The sequence below is a fragment of the Electrophorus electricus genome, chromosome 12 (genome assembly GCF_041902795.1).
Source record: "Electrophorus electricus isolate QZ-2024a chromosome 12, ASM4190279v1, whole genome shotgun sequence".
In the NCBI taxonomy this organism is placed as follows: domain Eukaryota; kingdom Metazoa; phylum Chordata; class Actinopteri; order Gymnotiformes; family Gymnotidae; genus Electrophorus; species Electrophorus electricus.
Window position 1 is genome coordinate 27,716,498 of NC_137508.1, and position 20,873 is coordinate 27,737,370.

At 47.9% G+C, this 20,873-nt stretch overlaps 1 protein-coding gene across 6 annotated transcripts in view; it reads left to right on the forward strand.

The window, feature by feature from the left end:
• Positions 1 to 20,873, forward strand: part of cntln (centlein, centrosomal protein) — a 93,606-nt gene that overhangs the window by 50,988 nt on the left and 21,745 nt on the right. For all 6 annotated transcript variants that reach the window (XM_081725347.1, XM_081725346.1, XM_081725345.1 and 3 more), the window contains 9 exons: positions 2,379 to 2,495; positions 9,043 to 9,143; positions 13,085 to 13,179; positions 14,476 to 14,993; positions 17,146 to 17,221; positions 17,873 to 17,957; positions 18,235 to 18,443; positions 20,426 to 20,617; positions 20,755 to 20,852. In XM_081725347.1, coding sequence (XP_081581473.1) covers positions 2,379 to 2,495; positions 9,043 to 9,143; positions 13,085 to 13,179; positions 14,476 to 14,993; positions 17,146 to 17,221; positions 17,873 to 17,957; positions 18,235 to 18,443; positions 20,426 to 20,617; positions 20,755 to 20,852 — 1,491 coding nt within the window. The remainder of the gene's footprint in view (positions 1 to 2,378; positions 2,496 to 9,042; positions 9,144 to 13,084; positions 13,180 to 14,475; positions 14,994 to 17,145; positions 17,222 to 17,872; positions 17,958 to 18,234; positions 18,444 to 20,425; positions 20,618 to 20,754; positions 20,853 to 20,873) is intronic.

Sequence of the window (20,873 nt, forward strand, 5' to 3'; positions counted from 1 at the left end):
CCACTTTTCATTAGACAACATGTGAAAATACATTTACATGCCTGGTGAAACCTTTTTGTTAAGTAATTATATAATTAAATCATTAATTAGTTGATTTATTTATTTTGTGCTAGTGACGCACTGATACTGGTAGCTCTGTGATTTTAATGTGTTGTATTCAGTTTGTCACCTTCTTTCATAAATGTGTTCATATTAGTTGCATATTTTATGGATGAGCACTTCACAAGGTTTGTACTGGTGTTGGCCTGCTTTTAATATTCACAATTGCTTTTTTTTTTTTCTCCCTCCTTCTGTTGAGATTAATGTAAACGTCAGATCCCAGCGGATCCTCTAAAATAGCCTCTGTACGGCTGCCCTCAGCAGCTAGGGCTCGAACCCGCTCTGAAAGTGCTCTCCTGACTGGAGCATTGCAGATGTTTGTGATCCCGGTCTCTGAGACCCGCGGGGACCGTGCCAGTCAGCTTGCAAGACAACAGGAAATGAAGAAGCTCCGTTAAATGCGGAGAGATCCGTGCTAACAAGCCAGGGGGGACGACGTCAGCCCTCGCTGGGTTTTTGGGGCTTGTTAAGGAGTCCTCAACTACTGCCAAGCTGGGTTCTCTCCACCATCCTCCTCTCAGACTCCGGCAGCACAGCAGGTGCTGGTTGGGGTTGAGCTGGTGGGACAACACACTACATGTTTTTTATTTTGGGGTGAGTTTGAGAATACTTTATTGTTTTTGTTTTGGGTTTTTTGTTTGCTTGCTTGCTTGCTTTTCATCACACCAACATCAGTGCCCACTTCCCAATGCCTCCACAAATAAATTCATTTGCTTTCATAGCTACGCATGTTGGTCTTTCTACTAAAAGGCTAAAGCGCCCTGCGCACCTGCTGGCTGAGGTGCTTCGGAGACCTCAGGCTTGTAGCGCTCGCTGTGTGCTGGAGAGAGAGACCGTCTGCTCCAGTGAGGGAAGAATGCTGGAGAGAGAGAGAGAGAGAGAGAGAGAGAGAGAGAGAGAGAGAGAGACCGTCCACTCCAGTGAGGTGTGCTGGCTTTTCTCATCAACATTCAGCGGCTTCACGCTGCTGCCCCGTGGAGCTCACCGCATCGTTCACGATTAGCTCCACGCTAACCCAGCGCCATTAGGAGAAAACGCACACCCTCTCTCTTTACAAGTGATCTCTGAATCTCTAAATCAGACGGAGCCGATGGGATGAGTAAATAGAATTAAAGGTTATTAAAACATCTGCAGTCTGATAAGAAGTTGCGCGCCTAACCAGATTCTCAGAATCAATGCAGTTAGCTGCCTCCTTTCCTAAACACAATCTCCCAGTTTACCTGAGGTGCTGTATAATGAAGTGAGCGGTCGTACTGCCATGGGAAAGATGTGAACTGGATGCGTCTTTCTTGGACGTAGAGATATTACTTCCTCAACAGATCATTCGTATCCGCAAAGCTGAACTTAACAGTGGAGCTGGAGTCGAGCTCTCTGGGGTGTGTCTGCTGAGGCCAGCGGACTGGATTGCTAGGTGAAGCTGATGTGTTGAGGTGGGTTGGTGGCATGTTTTCACGTGGCACACAGCCCCAACAGATGCCACTGCACTGGCACCACTAGCACCAGTTCAGGCGGGCGAGAGGAGGATGAGAGGAGCAGGACAGAGCCACATTAGAGACGCCGCCTTGTGAACACAGAACACACCTTACATCTGCTCTTTTGGGTCTTTAGAACTTTCCTTACACAGATGTGTAATGATTTGTTAGAAAATGGACAAAACAATGTGGGATTGTGGGTGGAGGGGTAGACACCATGTAGGAGCATGAAGTATTTATGAGTGAGCTTCTGTGATGAGACTCACCTCTGTTTGTGTTTGGTCTTTATTTACATGTGCGTGGTCCACCGGGACCCCTCTATAGCAGACCACTCAGGGCTGTGTGTGTGTGTGTGTGTGTCTGTGACAGTCAAGGCCACTGATTTGAATACTGGCAAACACACAAGTGCTGAGACCCAGCGGTGCATGTTCAACACCTCCCTTGTGTTTAGAATCTGCCAGAGGCTGTCAGGTGTGGCACTGACTGACTGTGTGTGTGTGTGTGTGTGTGTGTGTGTGTGTGTGTGTGTGTGTGTGTGTGTGTGTGTGTGTGTGTGTGCGCATTTCTTCATTTGAGCACCAAATATACATGAATACAGTAAAATGTGGAGATCTGAGGTCCTCATTTAGAAATATATTATCCAAAACAGGTCAAAATGTATTTTTGTGTCTTTGGTTAGGAAGTGTGTTTGGGGAATGGTTGGGGTTAGACTGAGTCAAGTCCGCACTTGGTCCTATGGTGTGATGAGCGACTCTGTGTGTGTGTGTGTGTGTGTGTGTGTGTGTGTGTGTGTGTGTGTGTGCACAGGTGCAAGGGCGGGAGGAGGCGTGCAGAGCCGTGGCAGCTGCGGCAGGAGAACAGTGACGCTGTTTGGAATGAGCTGTCCTACTTTAAGAGACAGAACAAAAAGCTTCTCGCTGAGAAGTAAGTGTACGAGACTCTCCCTATGTCTCGCTATATGCCTCCCCATGTGTCTCTCCCTGTCTGTGTATGTGTGTGGGGCTCCTTTTTTCATCGTGTCAGTCCTTATCTCGCTGTGTCTCAGTACATCTGTTATTGTCAGCAAGTGTTTCGGCAAGCAAAGCAGTTCTCTGGTCTTTGGTCTGGTTTGTTTGTTTTTGGTATTTATTTAACGTTTCAGTAATGTATATGGCTCTCTCCTGGTATCAGAGTTCCTCTCACCCTTGTTCAGTAAGTCTTTTCTCAGTCTTGTGTGTGTGTGTGTGTGTGTGTGTGTGTGTGTGTGTGTGTGCGCTGCCACACACTGTCTGGTCTTATGCCTCACATTGTTGGTGTTAGTTTGATCCTGTAGCTGCACTTCCAGGCCTTTTTCCTCCATGAGCAGGAGAAGCTCCCACACGCTTCTCTTAACTACCATACGCTTCTGTTAGCTACCACATGCTCCCCCACGCTTCTGTTAGCTACCACACGCTCCCACACGCTTCTGTTAGCTACCACACGCTCCCACACGCTTCTGTTAGCTACCACACGCTCCCACCCGCTCCCACACACTCCTGCACGCTGCCACACACTCCCTTGCGCCATCATTACACTCTCCGTATACCAGCATTGCTGCTTCCAGTCTTGGAATAAGCCTTTCCCCAGTGACAGAAGAATAATTACACTATCAAGTTTCAAACTGTGTGTGTGTGTGGCCAGTGTTAATGATTAATGATAATTTTGGGTGTTAATGATTTAAGGTTTATTCCGTGCCAGCAACACTACCTCTCTTCCTCGTCCTGCCTCTAGCAACAGCAGCTAATGTTAATGGATTGAAATGACTCGTGTTTTCTGCAGTAGTAGTAGGTTTGGGAAACTGACGTTTTTCCTTCACCCGTACGTTTTCACTCTGCTGCCGAGGCTTTGCTGGGATTTGTAGGCCGTATCCAGACAGGCTGAAGTTCACTCGGCACGTGTCGCTGCGCGGGCTGCAGTGCCGTGACAGCGCAGTGCCGTCCGTGTGTGTTAATTACCGCAGCTCTTGTCTGCTGGAGGAGTCGTTCTTTATTAGGCCGGCTTGGCTCTTTACTTGCCAAGCTTCATTTGGCCCGTGCGGCGCTGAGGGCCGCACCCCTGCCAGTCTGGATGGCCTGGCCCTCCCCTGTTTGATCTTTACCCCAGGCCCTCTCTTCCAGGAGCCCCCTGCCCCCCCCCCCCCCCCAGCCCTGTCCTCCTAATCCCAGCTGAGCTCATTATGATGTAGTCTTGCTGCCTGCTCCCACACCTCCCCTACCCCCCGCCAGTGAGCGCGAGCTGTCCGAGCTCATTACGGGCTCGCGGCCTCTGGTGCCTGCCCTGAGCCTTCAGCTGGAGATGGGACTCCATGAGAGGGGGATTCTGGGGGCAGGGGAGGGGCTGTTTTAGTGCTGGTTTTGGTCTCTCTCTCTCTCTCTCTCTCTCTCTCTCTCTCTCTCTCTGTGGCGGTCCTACAGGGTTAGCACTGATCCCCTTTCCAGTCGCTCCAGTGCTCCCTGGGTGGAGTCGCCCGGGTAACTGTGCTCACCCTGGTGGGGCGGGAGGGTGGCAGTCTCTTTGATCTGCTCTCACCCCATTACCACTGAGAGCAAAAGTCCACTGCAAGCTCAGTGTATCAGCGTACACACACACTCACACACACACACACACACACTCACATACTCACTCACACACACACACACACACTCACATACTCACTCACACACACACACACACGCTCACTCACACACACACACTCACACGCACACACACACACTAACTCTTCCTTTTTCTTTTCTTTCTTTCATTTTCTTTCTTTGCTTTCTCCATCATGCCATCATTCTTTAAAATGCTTTAACTTTCCACCTGCTCTCTCTCTCTCTCTCTCTCTCTCTCTCTCTCTCTCCTCCCTGATGTATGTTCATTATGTGCAGTAAGAGTGATGGTAAGAGCATGTGAGGTGTAATTAGGCAGCGTTTCTTTATCAAGCTGTTTTGCGGCCTGCCCATCTAAATTAGCGTTGCTAGGTGGCGATTAAAGCCGGCCCCCAATGCAGCCAGCCCGTGCGCTTGAACAGCGCGAGGAGGTAGGGCCAGTGGCACGTAGCCATTTTACTGACCGGGCCTCCGAGATAGCCCTGCTCAAGGTTGCCCTCACAAGTGTTGCACTGATTGGTTAATGGTTGATTACCTCCTCGCGGCCCCTTGTTGTGGGACGTCTAATTGCCAGAGAAGGCGGCTGCTGGGTGCTTAAGCAGGGTGGGAGCGTGCAGCAATCATTCCTCCTCCGGCCCCCCGACGGCCAGCCCCTTTCCCTCGGCCAGGCCGCGCTCCACGCTCATAAAGAATGCGGGCGTGAAGTCCAAACGGCCATTTTTCTAAATGAGGAGCAAGTTTGACTCCAGACTCTGTTCAGGCGGCGAGGGAAGAGGCCGGTCATTCGGCGAGGCCGACGGGACGACTCCATTCGCTACGCCGGGGATGGCTACACCTCTGCCTCCACCTGCATGAGCCCCCAGTTCTCCCAGCCCACGGTGCACCACCTAGCTTCAGGGACCACCAGTTTGCTTTATTACAAACTTAAGTGGGGTGGGTGGGGGGCGCAGGGCGGGGTCGCTGCGCTACACAAGGTCCTGGCCTCAGGAGCGGCGCTAGAGAGCACTCTGGAGGGAAATAAGTTTGATTAAGGAAATTGCAAAAACAAATAAAGCAGAGAGCTCAGCCTTTCCCCTCTGCTAATGCCTCCTTGTCATGCAGCAAGCAGAGAGTTCATTTGCTGGGAGATCATTTGCATTGCCTCCCCCCTCCTTTCCTCTCCATTAATCTCTCTCTCTCCCTCTCCCTCTCTCTCTCTCTCTCTCTCTCTCTCTCCCTCTCTCTCTCTCCCTCTCTCTCTCCCCCTCTCTCCCTCCTCCCATATCCATGCCCCCACAATATTAAGCCTGGAGTTTCACACACTTGGTGTCCAAGCTGGCTAAGTGTAGTTAAAGGTCGGTGGGTAGGACGACAGAGATGATTAAGGCCTCATAAACCGAGTAAACAGAGCCCTTAGCCAGAGATGGCTACACTCAGACGACATCAAAGCCTAAATTATTCAGCCATTACGCATGAAAGCAGTCTCGGAGATGCTCCGCGTGCCGCGGCCTCCGCTGAGAGCAGCCATTAGGCACGTGCTCTGCGACTTTGAGTCTAATGAAGTTTAATAAAGTTTACCCTTTTCGCAGCTGCGTTTTCCCTGTTTCATCTTGATTGCTAAAAGGTATTGGGAGTAATGAGAGGCTTTAGGCCCAGAGTCCCACCCTGCACGCAGGAGTCCAGAGAAAACACACGCTCACGCACTAAATGTTTAATGTGTGTTTTGATGGATAGTGAGCGCATGGCCCCTTCCCTCAATTATTTGTTAAATTAATGATAAAAAATAAATAAATAAAATGCACATAATGATTTAACGTGAGCTGATAATGTTTTTTCTAGCACTGTCATAAAACAAGAGAGTTGTGGTGCAGTAAATAGTGCAGGTGATGGTGGAGAGAGTCTTTACTGTCGTTATATGTGAGTATAATGTCCACTTCCTTTTGAGCATTTAGTCCTACTGCTTAGAAATTACTTGTATTTGGGTTCTCTCTCTCCCTCTCGCCATCATTTCTTGCTTTTCAGAAACAAATTACACTTAGTTTGGATATATATATATATATATTTTTATCCTTCCTTAACAGTTAACAAAAAAAATTCGGACTAAGAAGGGTCTTCAGTGGTGCTCAGGCAGTTTCTGAGAGGCGAGAATTGAACATATAAACAGCATTCACGGTGTGTGTGTGTGTGTGTGTGACTCCAGCAGAGAACAAATCATGACTCCTGTATGTACCACCTGCAGCCACAGTGCAGCAACCCGTCTGAGTTGGGGTGTCCCACAGGCCCGCAGGGACTCTGTTCCAGGATCAGACCAACCCATCCCCAGCCCCCCCCCCCCCCCCCCCCGCGTGTTTAAAGCCAGAAGTGTTTTCCTGTGTTTCTGTAGTGTGTCGGGCATGTGAGCTCGAGGGGGCTGGAGGCCACTCTGGTTGGAGCGGTCAATGTTCTGCTGTGGTCTCATAGTCCCCATACAGGCAGCTCCATGTCTCCACCCTGTGGCGGGGCAGATAGTGGAGCGGCTAGCAGGAGACGGATGCCTGGTTCACTGCTGGAGCACAGAGGCCAATTACAGCTTCCTAATCACCAGATATTGTTTTCTTTTTCCTCCAGCAGCCTCTAACTCTAAAACAGCGCCACGGGCGAAACTCAGGAATTCATGACCAGTTATAGCATGGTCCTTTGTAACCTTCATCTCCTTGTCTTATCTCATGTATATTTATGTTCAAGCCTCTTTGTGTGTGTCTTTTGTGTGTGTGTGTGTGTGTGTGTGTGTGTGCACGCGTGTGTGTGTGTGGGCCAGCACGTGCTGGTACAAAGTATAGCTGTAAAACTTTATGCCTGTGAATTGGGGTTGATGGACCTTTTAGTTTGGAATGATTTGTGTTCATTTATTTGTTTGTTTGTTTACTGCGCTCCTGCATGGGTGGGTGTGTTTCTGTTACCCCACACCACACCTGACAAAGCAAGAACATCCTCCGGACTCAAGAGCAGAGGTGAAAACTTCAGTTTTCAGACTATCAGGACCTGGCCCCTTCTCACACACACACACACACACTCCTTCAGTTATTTATTCCAGAAGATTCCCTGCCGCTGTTGAAAACTCCAGAGAAGGACCCGCTAACCATCCTGGGGGAGTGACGGAGCCTACCAATAAACATCTGTTATTCAAATGGAAGGATTCCCACGTGGCCTGGAGGAGGAGGGAGGGGCCATGCGCTTGAGTAACAGCTTCAAAAAACAATTACACGTTGTTGACATGAGGGGAGACGCTCCAATCGCTGGGTTTTAACTGAGCGGCTGTCATGGTCAGGAGAGGCTGACTGTGTAAATACACCCAGCGTGGCCGTCTGCATCAACAGCCGGCCCCCGGGAACCCGCAACGCGGCCCAGCCGCCGCACAGCCGCCTTTTTAACAACACAGACTGGACGTGAACTGATTTTAAAAGAGCACTGGTTTATGGACTCCAGACGAAGACAGTGTCTGTTTATAATTGTGTCCTTCGTTTACTTTCATGAGTGACAACTTTTAGAAAATACCAAGAGACCCATGACACAGCGCTCGAAAAAGAAGAGTTTCTGTCTCCATAAATGCTCTTAAATTAATCCACATTTCACAGTGATAACCAGCTCCGATCAATAACTAATTTCTCTATTGGCGCATGTCTGGGATTCTATCTTTGGCAGCGATGTCTTTTCCAAAGTGTCATTGCACCTCCCGAGGGAGCCGGAATGGAGAAAGTCGATCCATATCCCCATCTGCCAGAGAATAACCCGGCTTTCCTAATGAAAACCTGGCCAGTAGGCTGCATGGCTCTCAGTGTGGCATCGATATCCGGGCATCTATAAAGACACACATTAGAAACCCTAGACGGCTGAGGCCTGATGGTACCCGCCATGATGGTGCTCGCGTGCCCCGTTAAAGCAATAGACACAGTCTCCCTCAGCCGAGCACTCCATCGACTGGATGCGTTTATGGAGGCGGTAATCCGTAGCCAGGGGACACGCTGTGGTCTGCTTTCACACCACCTGGAGAGGTTTTATTAACAAATCCATTTATTTAACCCCTCGCCCGCCACATTCACTAATTGGGCCTTTCGCACAAGGCGAGGCCAGGCAGGTTTACGGGCACAGCACTGTCACACACGCGATGGCGTTCAGTAAGATGTCCCTGGATTCCTACACGCTTTACGCCGTACCTGCTGAGGAATAGATTTAGATCAGGCGTCACCTAGAGCTGCTTGCCGGTTCTTGGCCGTTGGTGATGGAGGCATCTCACTGAGTGCAGGCGTTGGGGGGGGTGTGACTCAGCCCTGCAGCTGAGATCTGGAGCTGCGTTTCAGGTGTTTCAGGACTCCCGGGACCACATGCAAACCATCCTGCACAAGCCTTTATTTGGCTCCTAATAGTAACTTGAAAGCAGGACGTCTCTTTCCTCTTCACTGCTTCATAATTACCCTTTAGGGGGTTAAAAGTGACTGCTTGGGGTCAGTTCTGGAATATCTGAACCCCCTCCCCATCTTTTTCACTAGGTGGTGCACACACGGGCCTCACCAGCCTGTTGTCTGCACTGCTTGTCACTGTGGCCCTTTGGATACCTGGGAAATGAAGAGCTATTTCTTTTTATAACGGGGTGGTAGAGGGAGAGAGAAATTATGACGGTATCAGACAGGCGTGGTGGAAAGAAGGAAAGTGGGAGTTTGAAACGTGTGTGAGTGTGTGTGTGTGTGTGTGTGTACAAGTCATCATCTGCCTGGTAATGGGGCATTGTTAATAATAATAATTATTATTATTACGTGTATGTATGTTATTTGTGTGTTTTCTATGTGTGTTATTTCAGTGTTCTCTAGGTGTGTGTTATTTGAGCGTGTGATGTTTGGTTGCCATAGAGCCCATCTGGAGGAGGAGTTGGATCTCACACGTGTGCAGGCAGCCATGCACCGCACCACCTCCCATGAACTACGCATGTGTCTGCAGGAGGAGCAGCAAGGTGTAATACACACACACACACACACACACACACAGAGAGCTAAAAGTGTGTTTGTGTATGTATGTATATCTATCTATCTATCTATCTATATATATATATATATATATATATATATAGATAGATAGATAGATAGATATACATACATATATACATATATATACATGTATATATGTATATATATATATATATATATATATATATATATATATATATATATATATATATATATACATACACACACACACACACCCCTTATATACTAATACACACACGTGTGTGTTTGTTTGTGTGTGTATGTATGTATGTATATCTGTCTATCTATCTATCTATCTATCTATCTATATCTATATATATACACACACACTTTACATGCATGCAGACATACCTTGCATACACACATACAGTGGTGTGAAAAAGTGTTTGGTACCAGTGAAGCCTTAATCACCACATATGGGCTGTAGAACTTGGCACCTTGTGCACAGCACTATAGTGTGTCCTGTCTCATACAGTATGGAGAATTGTGTGTATGGGAGTGGGTGCATAGCTGCATGTGTGTATGCATGTTTGTGTTTATATACAGTGGTGTGAAAGTGTTTGCCCCCTTCCTGATATCTTATTTTTTTTGCATGTTTGTCACACTTAAATGTTTCAGATCATAAACCAAATTTAAATATTAGACAAAAATAACACAAGTAAACCCAAAATGCAGTTTTTAAATGAAGGTTTTTATTATTAAGGGGGAAAAAATCCAAACCTACATGGCCCTGTGTGAAAAAGTGATTGGCCCCCCTGTTAAAACAAATTAACTGTGGTTTATCACATCTTTGGAAAGCTGAGTTCAGTTTCTCTAGCCATACCCAGGCCTGATTACTGCCACACCTATTCTCAATCAAGAAATCACTTAAATAGGATCTGCCTGACAAAGTGAAGTAGACCAAAAGAGCCTCAAAAGCTAGACATCATGCTGCGATCCGAAGAAATTCAGGAATAAATGAGATACAAAGTAATTGAGATCTATCAGTCTGGAAAAGGTTATAAAGCCATTTCTAAAGCTTTGGGACTCCAGCAAACCACAGTGAGAGCCATTATCCACAATTGGCGAAAACATGGTAGAGCGGTGAACCTTCCCAGGAGTGGCTGGCCGACCAAAATTACCCCAAGAGCACAGCGACGACTCATCCAAGAGGTCACAACAACATCCAAAGAACTGCAGGCCTCACTTGCCTCAGTTAAGAGACTGGGCAAAAATGGCCTGCATGGCAGAGTTCCAAGACGAAAACCACTGCTGAGCAAAAAGATCATAAAGGCTCTACTCAGTTTTGCCAGAAAACATCTTGATGATCCCCAAAACCTTTGGGAAAATACTCTGTGGACTGATGAGACAAAAGTTGAACTTTTTGGAAGGTGTATGTCCCATTATATCTGGCATAAAAGTAACACAGCATTTCAGAAAAGGAACATCATACCAACAGTAAAATATGCTGGTGGTAGTGTGATGGTCTGGGGCTGTTTTGCTGCTTCAGGACCTGGAAAACTTACTGTGGTAAAAGGAACCATGAATTCTGCTGTCTACCAAAAAAATCCTGAAGGAATGTCCAGCCATCTGTTCGTGACCTCAAGCTGAAGCGCACTTGGGTTCTGCAGCAGGACAATGATCCAAAACACACCAGCAAGTCCACCTCTGAATGGCTTCAGAAAAACAAAATGAAGACTTTGCAGTGGCCTAGTCAAAGTCCTGAGCTGAATCTAATTGAGATGCTGTGGCATGACCTTAAAAAGGCGGTTCATGCTCAAAAACCCTCCAATGTGGCTGAATTACAACAATTCTGCAAAGATGAGTGGGCCAAAATTCCTCCACTGCGCTGTAAAAGACTCATTGCCAGTTATCACAAACGCTTAATTGCAGTTGTTGCTGTTAAGGGTGGCCCAACCAGTTATTAGGTTTAGGGGGCAATCACCTTTTCACACAGGGCCATGTGGGTTTGGATTTTTTTTTCCCCTTAATAATAAAAACCTTCATTTAAAAACTGCATTTTGTGTTTACTTGTGTTATCTTTGTCTAATATTTAAATTTGTTTGATGATCTGAAACATTTAAGTGTGACAAGCATGCAAAAAAAAAAGGATAGGGTGCAAACACTTTTTCACAGCACTGTACACACAAACACGTACACCTTACATGCTCCCACACACATACATACACGCAAACACACACACACACACCTTACATACTCATGTACATGTACACACCTACACATACACCCCCACCTACACACGCAAGTATATATCTACATATGGACATACACAAGCATGAATACACTTACGTCCAAGCATGCTCACACACTTATGTACCCACACCACACACAAGCGCACATCTATACATACATACACACACACACACACACACACATACACAACTTACATACATACACACATGCAGCTATGCACCCACTCCCACACACAGAATTCTCCATACTGTATGAGACAGGACACACTATAGTGCTGTGCACAAGGTGCCAAGTTCTACAGCCCATATGTGGTGATTAAGGCTTCACTGGTACCACAGGGACACATCCCCCTTTAATACTGGCTGATAGCCGTGTACATAATGTGTGTTCATTTTTGATGAAGCTATAGAAGCTGTAGGCTTTACTAACTATGCTGCTGGTGTTAATTGCTGCACTGATTAGGACTTTAAATAAAACCATTGTGGAGCTGCAGGACCTGTGATGATATTTAACTTTGTCACGCGCTGATGTCCATTAGTAGACTTACGTCTCATTTGCTGCAGTTTCTCTCTTGATCTACAGAAAAATAATGAAGATATCGGCAAAACGGAGTGTGGCACGCTGAGTGATGTCAGTAATAGACCGTAGAGGGGAATACTTAGTTATTGTCCAGCCTGTGTGATCCAGGAGATCCATTAAACATGCCTGCGTAGGAGCCGTCAGCCCCCCGACCCCCGACCTAATCAGAGAAGCAACTCACACGACTGAATCTGACAGAACAAAGCCTTATTTAGGCTGAGTGGGGAACGGTGTGTTTTAGGAGTCTGTTAATCCAGGCGGCGTGTCCAGGAGCGCAGGGGGTAGGGATTAGGCGCCAGCGCTGCAGTTCTCCCTCTGTCTCTCCTGTGAGCCCTGAGCCTCGTGAAGTCACCCTCCGAGCTGGTTAATCAGGTCTGTGTTTAACAGGTATCCAGGACGAGTCCAGTGATCACATACTCACAGCCCACAACCTTATCAGTCCTGACAAGCTGCGGAGACAAAAGAGACTGCTAATTTAAAGTAACAAACTTCCAAGGGTGTGTGTGTGTGTGTGTGTGTGTGTGTGTGTGTGTGTGTGTGTGTGTGTGTGTGTGTGTGTGTGTGTGTGTGTGGGGTGGGCCACAGATACAACATCATCTGACTAGATTTTCAGACCTGCTGCTGACTGTCCAAAAGGTCGTCTGACCTGAAAAGTCAAATTGTAAATATTTCACGATGTACACATCTCAGCAAATGAGCATCCCTGCACCACACGAAGGTTTCGTCAGCCCGTCGTCACGGAAACGACTGCTTCCAAATGTTGTTCAGGTCGCCGTCTCAAAACTTTTTACTGCCTCACAGTTAGTCCAGAAATTCAACACCGTGAGACGACGATAATTAACTGCAAACTTAATTTTTTTGGGGGGGGGACGACATTTTTCAACAATAACGTGATTGCTTGGGGTCAGAGGGCATTGTGCGATGATTAAGTCTTTTTTTTTTCCCCTCCGCTAACGGCTTCCTGTCTGCGGTGAGTGGTCTGTCCATTAAAGACCTCTTTAAGTTCTCAGACAGAAGAATGCAGTCCTATTAAGTGCCATTAATAATAATTGGCTCATTGTACTGGGCGGCCGTGGGCAGGAGCGGTGGCTGGTGGTGACAGCACTGGGGTTTCTTCTCTCCCTCCTCTTCGCAGAGCTGCAGCGCAGAGAGGATGAGGAGAAGCGCACGACGAAGGCCAACACTCTCGCCCTACCGTCCGCCCAGAGACTGGAACAGTCTGTTCAGAAGGTAGTGATTTCCACCATCCTCCATATGAGCCCCAGCTCCAGGACAAACTGCTTATTATACAGAATAGAGTCTTAAAACGGAGGCTTTTATGTAATAAATAAAATGCTCATTTTGTCCTGTTTTCTAGGTGCACATGCCCCGGCATGTGCACGGATGTCGATTATGTAATTCTACAATCTTTAATTCTACGTTCTTTATTGTTCCGTAGTGTCAGAATGTCTGTAACTACACAGACATCCAGAGAAGCAGCAATTATTGAATTAAGTAATTATTAAATATGGTAAATGCCCAGTAATGGGGCATTGTTAATAATAATAATTATTATTATTATTAAACAAGAGGGTCAGCTAAGAATTAAAAGAACTATAATGAACATATCTAGAGGTATTTATTTTTAAAAATTAATTACATTTAAAAAGGTACCAACTTGGCTCTGTAGCAATATAGCAATTTATAGTGTAGCATTCTAAAATGTATTTATTATATTATATTCTTGACCACACTGCCAATAAACACATCTAAAGGCATGGGATTCTTCCCACTCTACACACACACACAAACACACATGTACACACTCAGTTCTCTGGCAGCTCTGAAGTGCATGGTCTGCAGGGGATGCTTTTGAAACACAGGAACAAACTGGGATGTGGGGTAATTCAGAGCCCATGATGCTGTTACGGTGTGTGCCAACACCTGCCATATGGCCCGAGGAATGGAGGCTGTCACCACCTCTGTTACCCAGTGACATGCACCATGTTTACACCAGGAACCCACTGGGGCTGCCTGTGTCCACTAAGTGCTGGGTGTGTGTGAGTGTGTGGTGGGGGGGTGTCTGTGTGCATGCCTTTGATTGAATAAATATGTGTGAGTTCATATGTGTACATGTGTATAGCTACGTATGCCTGCTTGCGTGCTTACTGTGCCACCCAGGCATAAATGGCCTCTTTGAAAGACCCAGTGAAAGCTTGGTAAAAGGACGAAATTCACTGGCTTCTACTGACACTTAAACATCTTCCACACACTTGAGTTCAGACGAGCAATTCAGATTCCCGCCTGCCTGGGCAGCCATCCAAGAGAAATCCGCTTACTTCCTGATCACTGCCTCTCATAATGGCAACCACGGAATCAGGGCTCTGTTTGGTAATAAATGTCTTAAGCGCTCTCATGCTTGAACAATTGTGTTCAAAGGGGGAATATTGTGGGTATGGAAGGTGACGTGACCAGTCTAAGCTGTATGTATCTGTGTGTGTGTGTGTGTGTGTGTGTGTGTGTGTGTGTGTGTGTGTGTGTGTGTAGATTGAGGTATTGGAGAGGAAGATGGTTTGTCTCGAGAGAGAGACAGCTCATCTTCAAGAGGACAATCAGGCCCTACAGGAAGCCAACCGTCTACTGTCCCAGGACCGCGATGCCCTCCAGACTGCCCTTAAGCGAGCCACGGCCCGTGAGGAGGCAGCCCAGGCTTGGGCCAGCGCTGAGCGGGAGCGGCTTCTAGGCGAGGCCCAGGCTTTGGAGGCCCAGGTGCAGAGCTCCAGGAAAGAGGCAGGGGAGGCCATGGGAGCAGAGACCCAGGCCAGGAGAACCGTGCTGAGACTCAGGCAGGAGCTGGGGGTTCTACGCGCGGAGAGGGACTTCCACAGAGCCCTGTCCCACCGCAGGGGCAAAGTACCGTCGGCTTCTGGCCGAGCCAGGCTACCAGCAACCAGACCCAGCCAAACACACACGCGTTTAGAGCACCGTGCAACACACACATGCACGGAGCACCGCGTGACACACAGCCCAGCCAAGGATGAGTGGGAGGATGTTAGTCCAGACAGGTGCATTTCCCCCACAGCTTCCCCCCAACGCTGTCCTTTCATCTCTCTATCCATCTACTTCTCTCCCTCCTTCTCTCTCCTTCGACCCTCTCTCTCTCTCATTATTTTCGCGGCCAGAGGGACAGCGTACATATGCAAAGAGCCGTAAGGAAGCAATGGACTGAGTCCCAGTCCGGGTCTCATTGGTATTCAGCGGAGGAAGACAGAGACCGCGTGAGGAGGGGAAAACCTGTCCGATCCGTTAGAAATATCTTGGGATGTCTTGCTTGCAGGTTATTGACTGAGATTTGCATGTGGAATTATTATCCGTGTCTGCACGGCAGAGTTGAGCTGGTGCCAGGAACCGAAGCCGCTTCTGCCGTAACGGTTGAGTGCAGTCGTCGTGGTTGCGTGTCGTCTGTCTCCGGTCATCACACACTTCACCTGCTTGGTTTAATTTGCCTCTATTTTGCATATCTCTGCCCCCCCCCCCCCACTCCCCCAGGCTCAGGAGGGTCCTTGACAAACCTCAAACGACCCGTTCATTTAGCTTATGACGCCTTGCCTTTACCACAAGTAGCCAGTTCTCACTCACACGCACACTTCCACACTCTTATACTGTAATTACACACAACCCTCTGTCATTCTCTTGCTTTTTCACTTTCTCTCTCTCTCACACTCACACACACACACACACACACACACACACACTTTTATAGTGCTATTACACACAACCCTCTGTCATTCTCTTGCTTTTTCACTTTCTCTCTCTCTCACACTCACACACACACAGACACACACACACTTTTATAGTGCTATTACACACAACCCTCTGTCATTCTCTTGCTCACACTTTCCCTCACACACACGCAGCTTTCCATCAGGCACATACATTCTGAATGACCCTCCCCGGTTTATGAACAGATGTGTACAAGCTGTCTAACATCCTCCAAATTACAGAGCATCTCCTGTAATTATCTGGTGTGTGTTTACACCACTGTGCTGAGCTTTACAGAGAGAAGCCACGACATGATGCGAGGGGGATAGTGTTTACAGTACAGTTCTGTATCGGACACACACACACACACACACACACACACACACTAAACTCACACTGCCTCTGGCATGGTGTGTGTGTTTACAGTACAGTTCTGTATTGGGGACACACACACACTCACACTGCCTCTGTCCTCTGGCATGGTGTGTGTGTTTACAGTACAGTTCTGTATCGAGGACACACACACTAAACTCACACTGCCTCTGTCCTCTGGCATGGTGTGTGTGTATGCCCTGCACTTCGCTTCAAAGTCTCTGTCTAAGACAAACACACACACACCCATGATTACAAGCCAGTTAAGTGTGCCTAACTGTTTACCATTGTCACCACTGCAGATGCATGCTAAATAGGATACACACACACACACCTGCTTAGCATACAAGTAGGCATGCTAACTTATGTTTTGCATACGAACTGATATCATGTGCATATTACTGATATACATACAGTGTCATATCACATGCACACTAACATGTTCTTAGTGACGTTACATGAGTGTAACTCTAGTGGTGTTGCAGGCACGCTGGCGCTTGTATGTGCGGGAAGAATATTGTGTGTGGGCCGATAATGTCTGATGGTTGGTTTAGTCTAAGCGCTGGTAATGTCTGATGGTTCTTTTCATATACATGATGGTTGGCTGTGTGTGTCTGTGTGTGTGTGTGTGTGTGTGTAATAAGATGTGATGGTTGGTTGTGTGTGTGATAAGATGTGATGGTTGGTTGTGTGTGTGTGATAATCAGATGTGATGGTTGTGTGTGTGTGATAATCAGATGTGATGGTTGGTTGTGTGTGTGATAATAAGATATGATGGTTGTGTGTGTGTGTGTGATAATAAGATGTGATGGTTGTGTGTGTGTGTGATAAGATGTGATGGTTGGTTGTGTGTGTGATAATAAGATGTGATGGTTGTGTGTGTGTGTGTGTGATAATAAGATGTGATGGTTGGTTGTGTGCGTGTGTGTGTGTATGATAATAAGATGTGATGGTTGGTTGTGTGTGTGTGTGTGATAATAAGATGTGATGGTTGGTTGTGTGTGTGTGTGATAATAAGATGTGATGGTTGGTTTTGTGTGTGTGTGATAATAAGATGTGATGGTTGGTTGTGTCTGTTTCCAGTGAAAGTGAGGATTTCTCAGACAGTCTGGAGAGTTGCCCTCCCACACGGAATCAACGCGCCTCTTTTAAACCAAAGGTTGGTCACTTACACAGTGATTAAAGCTCTAACGTCCATGTTTCTTTGGGTTTGTCTTTGTTGGATTTGCTTTTATAGAACAGTGAAACCGTGCCTGGTGCTTCCTGAAGGTACTGTTCTGCAGTGGCTGGAGGTGGTGTTTGGGGACTCTCTCTCTCTCCCTCTGTCTGTCACTCTCCCTTCACAGAAGGGAAGCCTGGTTCTCTCTCTCTCTCCCTCTTTCTTTCACTTCTTCTCTCATTTTCCCCTCTTCCTTCTACTTCTCTTTTCTTCTCCCTCCCTCCCTCTCTCTCTCTCCTCCCCAGTGCTGTCAGATCCTCTCTTAGATCCTCGCTTCTCCTCTGTGTTCGCCATCACTGCTGGATCGCCTCTCTCCGACAGCCCAGCTCCTCTCTGCTCATGTCACACTAAAGAGCTTCCGGATGATTCCGTGATCAAACTGGAGGAGAGGGAGAGAGTGATCAAAACCTTTTAACCAGCGCTCCATATGTGCGGCACCAAAACCTGACACTGCTTTGATGTGACTACAAACGTTTTCCCGTGTCACCCTGTCAGAGAGTGAGTGCCATGCTGCGTTACACTAAACTGTTCCCTTGGATTAACATGTCGTGTTTTTGGTTCCTCTCTCCCCCATCCCACGTCTCCCTGCAGGGCTGCCGACGTGTGCTGATCGCTACGCGGGACGTGCACGGCTCAACTTCTGCTCTGCCTCGGAGCTCCGCTTCCCTGCGCCCCGGTAGCGCCACCCTCTGGTGTAGTACCTCCTCCAGCACAGCAGGACAGATCATGGTCTGCTGAATGGAGAGTCTCGAGTCTGACAGAGAGGGGTCCTAAACCCTGAGCTCCTGACTTTTTTTTACCCCGGGGGTCTTATTGCTGGTTGGAGTCTTGCGGTGTTGTTTATAATGAGGGCAGACAGCAAGAAAACTGTCATGTCCAGTAAAGTGGGTTGGGACCGCTGTAGTACTGTAATCACACCGTGCCCAATATCTTCCCCCTGTATCTGTTTGCAGTGAGACAGGATCCGAGGAAGAGGAGCAGGATGAAGAGCCAGCATTCCTGTGCTAGGCTCCACCAGAGGCTCCTCTGCCTGCAGCAGCAGGTGGCAGTACTGCAGTCTGCCAACAGGGCGGCGCAGGAGCAGAGTGAGAGGCACAGCCAGGCTAAGACTGAGCTGGACAACCTTGTGCACAAACTACAGGCCAGCAAACAGCTGTCTCAGGTACAGCATGCATACGAGAATGGAAGCCTCACCACCTTCTCCTCCTCCTCTCCCCTCTCATCCACCCCTCCTCTCCCTCTCTTCTCCTCTCCTCTCCTCTATATTCCTCCCCTCTCCTCTCCCCCTCTCCTCTCCTTCTCTGCCCTGGTCATCTTTGCCTTCATCGCGTATAATAAGACCTGCCCTCACACAGAGAGGTCGGCCTCTTGCACCAGCGCCTCCCATGATCCTCATCTACTCTGCAGCTCACGCACTTTCAGTTTTATTCTGATTTTCCCACCTAACTTTCCAAGACATTCCATCTGTGGTCTTTTCCGTCCATCCACACACACACCACACACACACTTGTGCATTCGTTCTTCGACATATGGAAGTTTATACACTGAGCTTACATGTGTCCTTTGTTACAGAGATACATACACTCACACACACAGTCTGTGGTGTGTGTGTGTGTTTGTGTGAGTGTGTGTGTGTGTGTGTGTGTGCGTGGACCCAGCAGGCATGAGGTGTGGACACAGGTGGGGTTTTGCCCGTGGATCAGGTGGTGCTAGAGTTGGTTGGAGCATGGGCAGGTACACCTAGCTCACCTGGGACCTGATTAAGACACTCCTTCATACAGGAGGTCAAAAACTGCCCCAAACACCAAACAACTCTGCTGGACACACGCACACGCTCTCTCTGTTAGTGTCCTCCTGCAGGCTGCAGTAATAATGTTGAGCTCCACAGTAGTGTGTGTGTGTGTGTGTGTGTGTGTGTGTGTGTGTGTGTGTGTGTTGTGTGTGTGTGTGTGTTTGTCTGTTGTGCTCCTGAAGTATTCATGTGCTTGTAGCAGTCGGTAGGTTCTGTGCCCTGCTGGCCCCTGATGCAATGCTCTTCTCTAATTGGCCAGACACAGGAAATCCAGTTCCAAAGATGTCCTCTGACTGGACAGTGACTGCCAGTGGAGAGCAGGAGACAGGAATATCTGTGTGTGTGTGTGTCTGTGTGTGTGTGTATTTGGGGGCTGTGCATCCCTCTCTAGCATCTGCAGACACACACACACACACACACACACACACACACACAGAGACATTGCTGTCTCCTACTCTCCACTAGTGGTCACTGTCCAGTCAGAGGACATCTTTGGAACTGGATTTCCTGTGTATTTTGTATAAGAACAGAATGTACCTTTTATAACCAATTAATGCTTCAGACACCTGGTTCTGATGTTTATTATTCTTCAGTATGAATACACATACCAGTACACCCCTACTGTGTGTAAGTGTGTAGGGGAGGCCAAGTATGTGTCTAATGGCCCTGACTGTAGCCGTGTTGTCGGTCACTGGTAACATGCTCTGAACTCTGGGAAACAGCGTGTGAAATCCAGCCTGCTTTTTACTGGAAACACCATCAGTGTCACTGTGATCACGTCCAGCCGCACACAGCAGAAACCGAAACCAGAGCGCTTCCATTTAAAGGTGTCAGCCGCAACCAGATAGCATGCACAGAGCCTGACTGTGTGTGTGTGTGTGTGTGAGTGTGTGTGTGAAACTTTGTTCTGTCCTAGATGAGTGTTTTGATGGTGTAATTGGAGGAGAGTCCATTGCCTTGATGTTGTAGACAGCTGTGCTGCACACAGTGGGTTCAGTTTAGTCCTATAAAAGACTTGCGCATCCCAGTGCTGATATACTGCATGTGGTTCAGGTGTCTGACCGCAACAAATAAACTGTGTCCTTTATATAGCTGCTTTTCTGTTTGTGTGTGTGTGTGTGTGTGTGTGTGTGTGTGTGTGTGTGTGTGTGTGCGCGTGCGCATGCTCTTGTGTGTGCGCGAGAGAGAGATTCTCCTGCTCTGGTTTCAGTTCCACATTGTTAATCTCTCAGAGTGAACTGGACTGGGTAGAGATACTTCTATTGCAGCAGTAATGCCCAATAGCGTAACGTGTGTGTGTGTGTGTGTGTGTGTGTGTGTGTGTGTGTGTGTGTGTGTGTGTGTGAGAGCAGAAGCAGGCCTGTGAGTTGGTGAAGCTGCAGCAGCAGGTAACTGTCTTGGAGGCAGAGCTAGAGCAGTGGAAGAAGCCACCCCCTTTCACATCAGAGCACCATCCATCTGCAACCCCTCCCACCTTAGACTCCAACCACCCCACCCTCAAAATACTGGAGGGAGACGTGAAACAGCTCACCAGCAAGCTAAAGGTACACTTATAGGGGTGTGTGGGTGATCATCATAGCAGAGCTGCAATATTCCATTAGGATCAAGGAGGGCTTTTGGTCAGGATTTGGTGCTGTTTGAGTGAACCCTCTCCCTGTCTGTCTGTCTCACCCCTTTCTAGAGTGCCAGTGCAGAGGGGAGCAGACAAAGTGCGGTGATCAAGGACCTCAGGGCAGAGCTGCACGACAGGGACCATCGTCTCAAAGAACTGCAGGACAAGTACACACTTCCCTCGCCCCT